Here is an 11,842-nt window from a genome sequence, read left to right as displayed (position 1 = left end):
GTGCCTTACGTACGGAGAAGGTAATCGTCTAACAGTAATTTCAAGATTTATATTCATATTCATATTGCCAAGAAGGTAGTAGAGGATTTTGTGTATCGCTAAACGGGGGTCGAAGTGACATTAAACGAAGGAAAGTGTGTCCCCAACTGTATAAATTACCGAGACCTCCATCACTTTTAGATGAAATCCACTATTTCTGACGATTGATGATTTTCGATCTTTAGTCTTGAAAATCAGCAATTGTCTCGAACACGGACAGCCAAGTTCGAAAAGATTCATATATCCAATTTTTCCCTAATTATCGGACCATCCGGAAGCTGCCAGTCAATCGAGATTCTTCGACGGCTCGAAACGGAAACAGTTTCTTTTTTTTTTTGCACCACCCGACGTGCAGCTGCCCCCGTGACGTCTGACTGGCAGACCGCAGCCCCGGGGACCAGAAACTGCCTGGGAAGCCGAATCGCTCGTGATTTCCGCAATTTCACCCGTCCCCGTGGTATATTTGCTCCCCACCTCCGTGTTCTGTATGGGGGGATATGAAAGTTCATATAAGATGATCCGCCCGGAGATATCTCGGCGTTTGTCGTTTTCGGGCTTGAGAATCAACACGTGGACTCCGTGGATTCCTCCTTGAGACGATAAGTCGCCAGAATGGAATTGTAGTTGAAGCAGAATTTTAACGGAATCAGAGGGTTCTAGGGTCTCTGTGATATAAGTATCGCGAGCATCGGTCGATTCTCGTATTCTTCAGGATTCCCCTTAGTTCACTTTATTGGACCCAAACCAGTTTCTAAAACGGTGTAATAACTAAATCAGTGTCCCAAGATCAGAATAAAAGGCAAGAGTCATCCGATCGCGGAGAGGAGTGACAAGTTTTCCCCAAAACGGAGCAGTTAAAATGCAAAGGCTGGTCGAAGGATTCGGCGGTGTCGTGCGCGAGCGCGCGTGCTTCTATTTAGTATTCTGCGCGGCTTCGGACCTCTTTTCCACGCCTAGCCACCCTTCCCCAGCCTACTTCGCGGCGCATGTTCTCCACATTAATATAGCACGGCTTAAGACAAAGGACGAGGGCCTGGCCAGCCAGGTCCGCCATCTTCTTTCAAACCTGTCGGACAGTATATTTCCGTTAACTCGAAGCCACCGCGAAGTCCCTCAAATTGGGGGATTTCGTCTCCCTCTGGTGGTATTCTCTGCGAAAGGAGCTGCTCGACTTTCGGCGTCTCGATCCTTCGTGATCACGATCTCTGATAGCCCCGTCTCGATCGTAATTAGCTGTTGGACGTTTCATGGACTCGAGGATCTATGCTTCAAGTCGATATTCCTTGATCCTACATGTATATGTATACATACAATATTAAATGAGATCTAGAAGAGATCTTGACCTCTACAGACTCAATGGTCCCCAATGACAATGAATGGTCCCTCCATCTAGAATCCCAACTGATAGGTTGGATTCCACCAATTTGATCTATCACCTTCCATCGATCGAAAGATCTATGCGACTAACTTGATATTCCAAGCGAGTCGATCGACAGATCTAGACGAGGGCAGGTACCCGCCCAGGGGTCGTTAAACTCCGTGTAAAAATGAGTTCAGACCGCTGGTGACTCAGCGTCGGAACTGGTCCTGAAAAATCGGTCCCGTGTCTGTGCATCGTTAAAACCGTGCAGTTTGCACGCGCACGTGTTGGTTGCATAACTGGCGAGACCGAGGAAAACATCTGTGTTCTTATACAGATAGAACAATACCCAGTGTGTCGATTTATTTTCACCTGATAACAGGTCTAGCTTCACCCGATCAGTAACCCCCTAATGGTACAGTCCCTATTATGATTATATTTAGTAAACGTGTAATACTTACATTAATATATATGTTGTGTAGCTGAATTATTATTCTTTACTATATAAATGAACAAAAACACAAAGTTGAAGATAATAACTTCGTTTTACCCGTTTGAAAACAGCGAAAAAGAGCTCGGGTCGGATCCGACCCCACTTTATCAAGTACGACCTTAAAACCCACCTTACCACTCGAGGGTTAAGTTCACACGGAATATGTCAGTTTTCAAATTTCTAGTCCAGTAACACTAGGAGAAATTTCTCGACCGAACAGGTCCAATGGTGACTCGGAAGATTCGATTCGCCACTCGATGCTTTTGTGTTGGAAAATTTAACGATCGATGGATCGTCGAGAATATGGAGAAGGGGTGGGCATCGAAAGTTCCGTGGACGAATTTCTTCCTCCGGCCACTTAACCAGCCGCGACACGTATTTCCCATGCATTTTAAGGATTTCGGACTCGCGGGGGGCCGGTGTTTTGCCGAAGTATGAGCACGTAGTTGTCGTGAAAGGATCATAGAGTGGACTTAGCTGGGAAATCCCGTGTAAAACTTGCCTGGAATAGCAAAGTTTTGTCTCGGTGGCTCGCCCACACCTCCCCGTTTCCCCACCCTCGCCTTCTTTTTCTTCCGCGACTCGCATTATCGTTGCGATTTATGCCCGTGGTCGTAAGCCACCGATGACCATCGTATCGCGTTCTTCCATCCATCTTCCGCCATTTTGGATACCTCTGTCCTGAACATCTCCGTTGTCCTAATTTCTCCAATTTTATCGAAACCTCGTGAAACCAATCCAAATGCATTTCGTTTAATATTTTATTAGTAATACATATTTATTTTTAATTGAATATACGAAGATTTTGCCATGATGATGTAATAATACATCCAGGTCGATTTAAGGTTCATCAGCGAGGATCCACGCTTCCGCGAGGAAAACCGCGTGTCCGGTCACGTGGTACCGCGGCGAAACACGACACCGAATGTTTCCCTTGATTGAACAGATCCGGCAGATGGTCTGTCTTTTATTCTTCCGGTTCCGATTGGCGCCGAGCTAAACGTCAGACATCCAGTTCCTCTTTATTTTTGGTTTCGCTCAACTGGTACCTCTCCGGAAGCTATCGTATATTTTTTAGCAGTGTGTCTGTTACGTGTTCATTAACAGTTAGCGAACCGTGCCTGAGCAAGGGTTCGTATAAAAAAAGTGATACTTCAAGTGTGTGTATACGCAGCTGTAAACTCTTAAATCAGTCCAATGGGATCTGGATTACGTCTCGATTGAGTTTGTATCAAGTCGGAATTAGGCTTGGCTGGGTTTGCTTCGGTCTTTGGTAAGTCTTAATTGGATCCACTTATGCTCGTACCCATTAGAAGGTAATTAATTTGTTTAGATCACCCTCAAGTCTAATCGTGTCTCGTTGGGGTCCAAGTTAGGACGCTTAAGTTTAATCTCCACTGAAGATCAACTATCGAGGGTGACACTGTCGAATCGTCGCATAACACATATGTGTACATTGTGCCCATTCGAGTAGGAATCGTCAGAAACCATTCAACACATCTAACCCACCTTACGTATCGATTGTATGCGTGTGTGCATCGTCGAGAGTGTGGTCACGTGTCGCTCATAAAGAACCAATTCTCACCTAAACACGCGATATAAATTCAGGATCCGGCCGGCCATTCCCGCCACTGTTCGCTCGTGATTCTGAAACCGGCCAGGATTCAAGCGTTTCTCTGGTCAACGATGCCTCTGTCTCTTTTTCTCTGTGCTCACGGGATCAGAATGGACCCGGTGATACCTGAGACTCTCGACGAAATAAAGTATCGTTATGCAAGGTAGAGAGCATCGATATTACGCCCCACTCCCGCGACGGGAATAACAAACCCGATATTTCCTCTCGCGAACGTGACCCACGAATAAACGGAAGACGAAACGAATATAAAGCGTTTCTTTTCGCCTCGTTACAGGCCAGCGGCGTCCCACTTCGATGATGGATCGACAGGATCCACCGAGTATTTTACTTTCCGTAGAGCAGCTTAAAGCTCGATGGATCGTCAGAAAGCATCAAACCTCTATGGCTCTTCGATACCACTATTTCCATCAATTATTATTCCCAAGTACAATAAATCGTACCATCCTGAAAAAGTCTCTTCCAGAATTTCGATCTATCACCCTTGGATACTCCTATTTCTTAAGTTCTAGTCCCTGAGTAATGGTACCTAATTAATCCAATGATCCCTAGTCTGAACTGTTCCATTTTTTTTCCAGAATGATGACCTGGTTTTCGACCAGGATGGCAAACAATCCTTCGACGAGACGCCTCTGATCGAGTCACAGCAACATGAGTCTCTTCTTCATCGACTGAAGAGGAGTCTGTGGGACATCTGGGCACCGGCATCAACTACCACTACCACACCAACCACCACCACCACCACCACCACCACCACCACCACCACCACCACCACCACAGAATCTCCTCTAGGTATGTCTTCCAAGTGACAGTGGTCGAGGCGTGTCTCAAATTAAAACTATCAACACGTTATCAGTACTGACAGTTAAATTTTGAATTGTTTCTTAGGACCAGAGCTAGACGACACAAAGGACGAGGTCGAGAATTCACCAATCGAGATCTCAGATGACAAAAAGCTCTGGACGTCGAGCGACAAAGCGCCAGCCACACTCGGCAGGCTGGTCCGGGAGAGTGGAGAGGAGAACGAGGAAGCTGACGAGGTTAGATATTAGATGAATTGAAGTAGAATCATGGTAGATGATCTAGAAATAATTTCTGATATTGTTTGCAACAGGATAATGAGATTGGGAACGCGGCAGAAGGTCGCAGGGATCCAGAAAAATTTGGGAACAGTGACGATGAAGACCTAGCTGGCTCTGGGGAGGTCGAAGGTAGCGCCAATGAGGGTGGAACAGGTGTTATTTATCCCCCAGACAGGCAACGAAGTGAGTAACACCTTGAGGGTGATTGCATTCAAGTGTACCAATAACTAATCCGCCATTTCTTTTCATTTAGTTTTCTTCTCCCAAAATAGCGGCGCGGATTGAATAGGTTTATTAAATATAGTGGATTACTGATTGGTACACCCAATAGACAAATCCTCGGTTCTTGGTCCAACTTGTTGGCCCAAGTCACTTCAACCATCTGTTGATTGGTCGTTGCAGGATACTACCGGATCACACTGACAATCGGTGAGCCGTACCTGCCGGAGTACGCGGACAGAAATAGTCGGAAGTACAAGGACCTGAGTGGCAATCTGACACAGGCTCTGGAGGAGTTGTACAACCGGCATATACCTAACGAGAGTCACTATGTCAACGTCGTCAAGATATCGTGAGTACATTGGTCTTCTCTAACCCCTCCAACTCACTCGCTGCGGTATCTTTTAAGGTCGATTGGTCTCGCAACTTTTCCATGAAAGGAAGTTTCTGCGATGGTTTATTCAGTTTTAGAATCGGCCTTAATGTATATGTTCTACAATTTACCCAAAAGATCAGAAATAGAGGAGTTATGCAAGTTATTGAGTCCACGTGTCTGGACCGACAAGTGCCCAAGGAATGACAGGAATTCTGTTCTGTTCCCGCAGGCCAAAAATATCCGACAACTTCAAGTCGAAAGTTACCCTGGACATTGGCTCGACGTATACAGATGAGCTGGAGGTGCGAAGCACCCTCGAGGAACAGCTGCGTTACCATGCTTTGGGCAGCATCCAAGTGTATCCCGACGAGTTCACCTTCAGAATATTCCAAGGTAAATTCTTCTTTGGTCTAGCCAAGGTAGGGATGATCGATTCCCCGTCGAAGGTTTCCAACTTTCACTCCAGATTCCAGAACTTCATTCAGACGTATTTGCTTAAACTAAAACAACCGATAGGGTCTCAATACTCGATCCATATTTAGGGAAATGTTGATCAAAACCTTCGTCGAGAGAACCATTTAGCTTCATTTTCAATCAGTGTTGCACGTGGAATGCTGGAACGTCGAGTAAACTCCAAGAACATAAATTAGATAGATCATGTTTTGCATCCCTTTACAACCAGATCCACTTTTCTGTTTGGTTATACATTATTTATTTCAAATTCGCCGTTCTCTGTTTTTCCGTTTATGGTTTTCTCCTTGAACGACTGAAACACCAATCACATACACACATACACACATATACAGCTGGAACGGAACGGGAGGAAGAGGAATGCGACCCGTCCACCGAATTGACATGTAGAAACGGTGCATGCGTGCCATTAGACTCCAGATGCGACGGGGTTACTCAGTGCGATGATGGCTCCGACGAGCTCGACTGTCCTGGCACCACAACGCGTAAGTACTCTTAGGTTGCTCTGTACCCGTCTGTACATATACCTCGACCACGCAATTGTACAGTAACCAATGTGGATTAACGTTGTATCGCATGTCACCTGGCAGTTACCCATAAGTGTATGGAGCTGGCTCTCCTGGGCTATCGTCGATCCTCATTTCTACTTATTTTCTTCAGAAATTTTAAGCAATACCAAATTAGATTATGGTATACATCCGAGCCACTAGAAGTAGATATCTAACACAGGATCAGGTGTTTTAAGTCAATAACAAATAGGATTTCAATGACTCTCGAGTAGCCAGCTTCATCCTAAATGTACAATAAACACACTTCTCACATCATCCACACGCACCTCAGTTCCATTATTGTTCTCTTCATGTTTACAATTCACTCTCGGTTCGGTTAAACCCATCGGTGACACCCGTCTGGGTGATCCACTCGACACCATGTAACGAACAAGTCGGACACAGATCCCTATCCAGGGACTGAGGAACCCGAGGTGGAGACTACGGTCAGGGAGGAGCTGCCCGATAGAAGAACAGCGTCGAACAAGTGTCGCGCGGACGACACGGTGCGCTGTCACGATGAAAGTCGTTACATTTGTTCCGTGCAACAATGCGACGGCGTTCCAGACTGTGACGACGGCGGTGACGAAGTTGGCTGTCCCCATCCAGGTATAGGCTCGCCCAGTCCCGGGACATTTTATGCCTTGTTAGTGTATCTGTAGATCGTCACCTCTGTAAATATGTATACATGTATACGTACATATGTAGAATGCATGAGAAATTTTGTTCTTCGATCATTCTCATAATATCGTTTCATGCTTGATAATGTTTGTATACGGTCAAGAAAATGGTACTTCATTAACGAACACAAGAAACTACTTGATTTATAGGCTGCAGCGCCGGAGAATTCGCCTGCGACGTCTCCAGGTGCATTTTGGAGTCCGAACGGTGCAACTTTATCGAGAACTGCCGAGATGGGAGTGACGAGCATGATTGCAACTACCCCGGTGAGTCTTATTTTTCAATTTTTCAACAGCTTTCAATTCGGCCTTAGCTGCTTGAAGTGTTTAGGTAGTTTTTATGCTCAAAGTGAATCTCTGGTTGCGTATATCTCCCGTTAATCAATGGCGCAAGTGATATGTATCTTTAAAAAAGGGATCTCCAGATGCACCTAATGCAGGGTTACCATTCAGTGTTACTGTCGGTAACAGCGAAAACCACTAAGACTCGTCTGGTGAAGCAGCATCATACCATACGGTTCTGCTGGGGAAATTACCGTCACAGTTGACCAAGTTACCGATCGTACAAGTACATCCTCTCTTGGTAAAATGACAAAACACTAGAGAATGGTGTTTATAAAACTATGTACAATTTCTGCTGAGGAGGTTCACCGTGTCCGTAGATACAATCTCCATCTGTAATACCTCCGCTGACTCAGTCAGTACAGACCAGAAAGACTCTGTTCTACCGACGCAACGGATCAATGCATCCCGTTATAAACAACCTCCGAGTCGACCAGGCAATGTTGATCGCCCCTCACTTCCGGTCTCCGATGTGATCTAATTAAAAACTCGTTCCGACTTCGTCGGAGCCTCGAGCAGCCTCGAAGACGCGCGTTGTTGTCGTCGTCGTCGGGTACGTGCCGATTTTTCCGGCAAGAAAAGAGGGTCAGGTGGGAGAGCCCAGAGCACAGGATGTGCCTGCTGAATATTCAAACCTCGAGGGTTGTTTCCATCCCCCGTCCGCATGTTCTGTTTTCACCGTGGTTTTTTTTCTCTCGCCCCCGTAGACAGGGCGTCGAGTGTCGGGGTAGATCGTGGTCAACAGCACGAGGAGGCGTGACAGTCTCGCGCCTACACGTCTTCCAGGCTGACTGATTGGACCAGTGAACTCCTCATCGGTGATTGAACGCTATTTTTTTTGCTTCGATCATGCTTAGTCATCGCGCACCTAGGCTCGAAGCCATACATCGACTGGACAACAGAAGTTGGGCTCATTTCGAGTAAATCTCGCCCACCCACATAATGACGTGTGTCCAGTGTCTGTCTTTGACATTAAAGGGTTCGTAGCGTGGAAAGTCATCAGCCACCCACTTAGGGATTTAAATTTCAACCGACTTTTTGGAGGATCCGACCTCGAGTGGCGACAACCCACGTCGTGAATTAGGAATTCAAATTACCGTGAAACTGATCGCCAGGCCACGTGTTCTCCTCCACGTGATCCAGAGACTGGATCATCCGCGATAATAGTGGACAAAGCTCTCCACCTCGCATTTCTCGACAAACGGCAATCACCAGCCTGGGACACTTGGCATTTTTTCAGCCGGCGGTTTCAAAGACGGCCGGCTCTCTTTAACCTACTTATCGCTGACGAACTCATTGTTGCATACGTCCGGGGAGGAAAAAAAACGAGATAATTGACTGTTTTGTGATTGTCGGCACATACCGAGAGATCGATGACGCAACCAGGATGATCTATTTAGTAAGATCTGTAGCTACTCCATCTTGCATCTAATACTGGACACCTTGGGATTCAACTGAATTTCTCGGTAGATTGTTAAATACCTCCAGTTATATTTCAGATCTGTTGTTTAGTAAACCCCTGATCCAACAGCTTCTGATTGTTGGATCAGAGGGGAGCTAAGTTAGGAATAGGTCGAACCTTGACAGAACAATGGAATACGAAGGTCGATCCTTCAAATGGTGATCGTAAATCTAATGGTCTCATCGTGGAAACGTCTCAGGGCTGGTCCCCATGAGTGTTCCAAGGTGACTTTTTTAGCCTGGAGGAAGATAAAGCGAAACAGGGGAAGGGCAAGCTACGTACCGTATAAATATCCGCAGACACGCAGACCAGAAGCGCTTTTACCTGCTTCCAGTAATCGCGATGTGCATGCTTAATCAATATTCAAGTATTCAGCGACGAGGCACAGGGGGACGATCCACTGGTAGCTCCCCCGTTCGTCCCTTCTCCCTCTCCACCAACCTCTCATTACTAGCGATGGGTATTCAATTCCCCGTGTTGCGAGTTTTCAAGCAATCCCCGGGAATTCAGAAAACGTTTCCATTGAATTCACGCTTAACGTGTACAACATTGTCGGGGATGATGGATGCTAAAGGTATTCTGTGACCTGGTCTCGTTCGAGTGATTCATTAATGAATCATTTGGAACGTAACCCTTAGCCTCGAAATGCTCCAGGTTCTTTCATCCCAAAACATTCAGATCACTTTCTAAATCATCTAAAAAATCCTCTAATCTGATTCGTATCTTCTGATTTCTGATTTCCGGACATTTTCGGTTCATCAACCGATGCTTTAGGAGTTACCAAATCCCACGGAACCCCTGCAGTCTTAGGATTCCAGGAGAATTTCAGCCAGGACCGTTATTTCATCGCGCGTTCCAGGTGTCTTGAGTACATCGCTACTCATTACACACCCCTTCCACCTCGTCACCCACCCATCCTAAACTGGCTCGATGCTTCTTCACGGTGGATAGGAATGCGCATAACCACTTTCGTGTCCCTCGGTCGCTTCCGCGATATGCCAGCTCGGACGGGGACAATTATGAGTCCTGGCGGGCCGTGGGGCAACAGAAACGAGACTTGGTTGGGGGTGGGTGGGTTACTGTTAGGGTAGTCGGTGGCAGCACGCTAGGCACCGCCACGACAAACGTCAACTCCCCATGCCCTGGGACATTATTCAGGTTAGTCCTCTTGTCCCATAAAGGGTGTCCAGATAAAACTCAAAAAATAGACGAAATGGAATATCTTCTATCGCTCCAATAACTGACAAATTAAGGATCTATGATGATAGACAAGATTAATTAGTTTTGTTCGCTTAGGTAGGTACTATACTGTCTGACCACCCGGTATAGCCACCCCCCGTTTAAACGTACTCCGCAATATGTACCCGCTTAACCGGGATAAATATCGGTGGAACGAAGCGGGTAGGGAGTTGAAATTCGAGCACGAAAGCCTCCAATGGCTTACAGGTTGCTCCTTAATTTTTGCCCCTCAAGAAGACAACCGACGTGGATGTCCAACGGAGTTTTGTTTTTCAAACGAAACCGTCCGTTATTTTCTGTTCTTCGTTCGATGTTTATTCGAGAGTCCTGCGCGGCTAAAGATTTTTTCTCTACCCACCAGCGGAAAAACACTGTCGTCTATTGACAAAATAAGCGCATGCAAATTGTGCGGCGGGTCGTGAACTCGACTGAAAACTCACCCCTTTTCCCGCCTATCCCTCACATAAATCACGTGGCCCGCAAGTTGCTGTTCTTTAATCGATGACTTAACCTCATTTTGTGTGCCATTTAAATCGATCCACTTGAATATATTGGAAATGGTTGACGATATTGAAAAGATACTTTGTAACTCAAGATCACTTTGACATCTCGGCAAATAGAGGATATAAAAAAATCAAATTGCATCCATCCAATGAATCCCTTCAGATGCAATAACAATATAGTTCGTTAAAAACGTCTTTTTGATACAACCAATATGTGACCATTTCTTATTGACTCATCGTGTATTGTTGTATGAGTGTTAATTTCTCTCCTTGTCAGGGGGAATTATATAATTTAAACGAGTTTCTTGGGAATGGAAAAGAAAAATGGGTGGGAAAAGCAAAGATCGAAAGATCGCGTTTGCAGTTTTGGATCCGTTTCGCCCGGTATCCGGCTGATCGGCGACCTCGGCCCCCGTGCGCCATTATCAACAGTGTTTAATTATTTATGAAACGAGCTCAAGGCACACGACGGACACGGTGGAAACTTACGCCGATGTGGAACGCGCGTCGACGAAATTTCATGGGGGTTCTTGCCGCGACCAATCGGGAATTATTCAACGTACCCATGTCATCTCCAAACCAAAACCGGAAAACCGTCAAGGGGATTCGATTAACCCTTTCATTCCCAATTCTTTTACGATTACAAAGAAAAAACATTTTCCTTGAAATATTTTTAATCTGCACGATTCCCAAGAACATTTTGACATTTTTTAAGCATTTAATGTCATTTTTCATTCATTGTCATTTGATGAATTCTTTATTTTTATCACAGTTATCTACAGACTACGGATATTTTTCCATTTATAGCATCCCCTAACCCGTTTACTGCATCTGTTTGCTATCTTATAGTATGTACATCTTTTTTTTTTTTTTTTTTTTTTTTTTTTTTCATACAGTCAAGAACCAATAGTCATTTTAAGACTTATTATCTATTTCGGAAAAAATTGTTAACCTTGAGATACACGTTTCACCGTATTCTCCTTCGTTCACGGATTAAACGTGGTATCCGTGGTTGCGCAGACGCGTCATAAGGGGCGGTTAGGGTGGGGTGGTCGGATCGTAATTCTGTCGGTCGTGTTCGTATTGTCGTAAATTACAAAAAAGCCTGGAGAATTGTTCCTCGCGAAATAACCAACCCAGGTCGCACTGTGCATCCCCCCGTTGATGCACACGGAGAACCCAGAAGTGAGAAATGAAGCTTAAGCCCGAAAATGAATTCTAAAAAGCGTCCGCTGATGAAAGGGTGGCCCGCGATCGCGCACAGCCCTCCTCCGCGCAACACCCCCACCCCCTTACCACCCCCTTAGCACGTTGATATCGTAAATCTGGTGTGTCGCGGATGGATCATAATTGCGACACGGTTCGCGACGATAAATCCTCCTCGAATGTTTCCTG

At 45.7% G+C, this 11,842-nt stretch overlaps 1 protein-coding gene and 1 long non-coding RNA gene across 2 annotated transcripts in view; both read left to right on the top strand.

Annotated features, from left to right (window-relative positions):
- The first annotated feature begins 4,301 nt into the window (after window positions 1-4,301).
- On the top strand, window positions 4,302-5,092 carry LOC107192712. Its single transcript, XR_001516305.1, has 4 exons — window positions 4,302-4,317; window positions 4,414-4,565; window positions 4,640-4,790; window positions 5,010-5,092. It is a non-coding gene; the product is annotated as an uncharacterized LOC107192712 (long non-coding RNA).
- Window positions 5,093-5,402: 310 nt separating this feature from the next.
- The window catches only part of LOC107192658 (basement membrane-specific heparan sulfate proteoglycan core protein), a 75,098-nt gene continuing 68,658 nt past the window's right edge, over window positions 5,403-11,842 (top strand). Inside the window, exons 1-4 of the mRNA XM_015581973.1 lie at window positions 5,403-5,595; window positions 6,009-6,158; window positions 6,627-6,830; window positions 7,052-7,168. Of these exons, the coding sequence (XP_015437459.1) occupies window positions 5,403-5,595; window positions 6,009-6,158; window positions 6,627-6,830; window positions 7,052-7,168 (664 nt within the window). The remainder of the gene's footprint in view (window positions 5,596-6,008; window positions 6,159-6,626; window positions 6,831-7,051; window positions 7,169-11,842) is intronic.

Source organism: Dufourea novaeangliae, unplaced genomic scaffold (genome assembly GCF_001272555.1).
Source record: "Dufourea novaeangliae isolate 0120121106 unplaced genomic scaffold, ASM127255v1 scaffold392, whole genome shotgun sequence".
Lineage (NCBI taxonomy): Eukaryota > Metazoa > Arthropoda > Insecta > Hymenoptera > Halictidae > Dufourea > Dufourea novaeangliae.
Note: the sequence above shows the minus strand (reverse complement) of the source record. Positions and strands in the feature narration are given on the sequence as shown.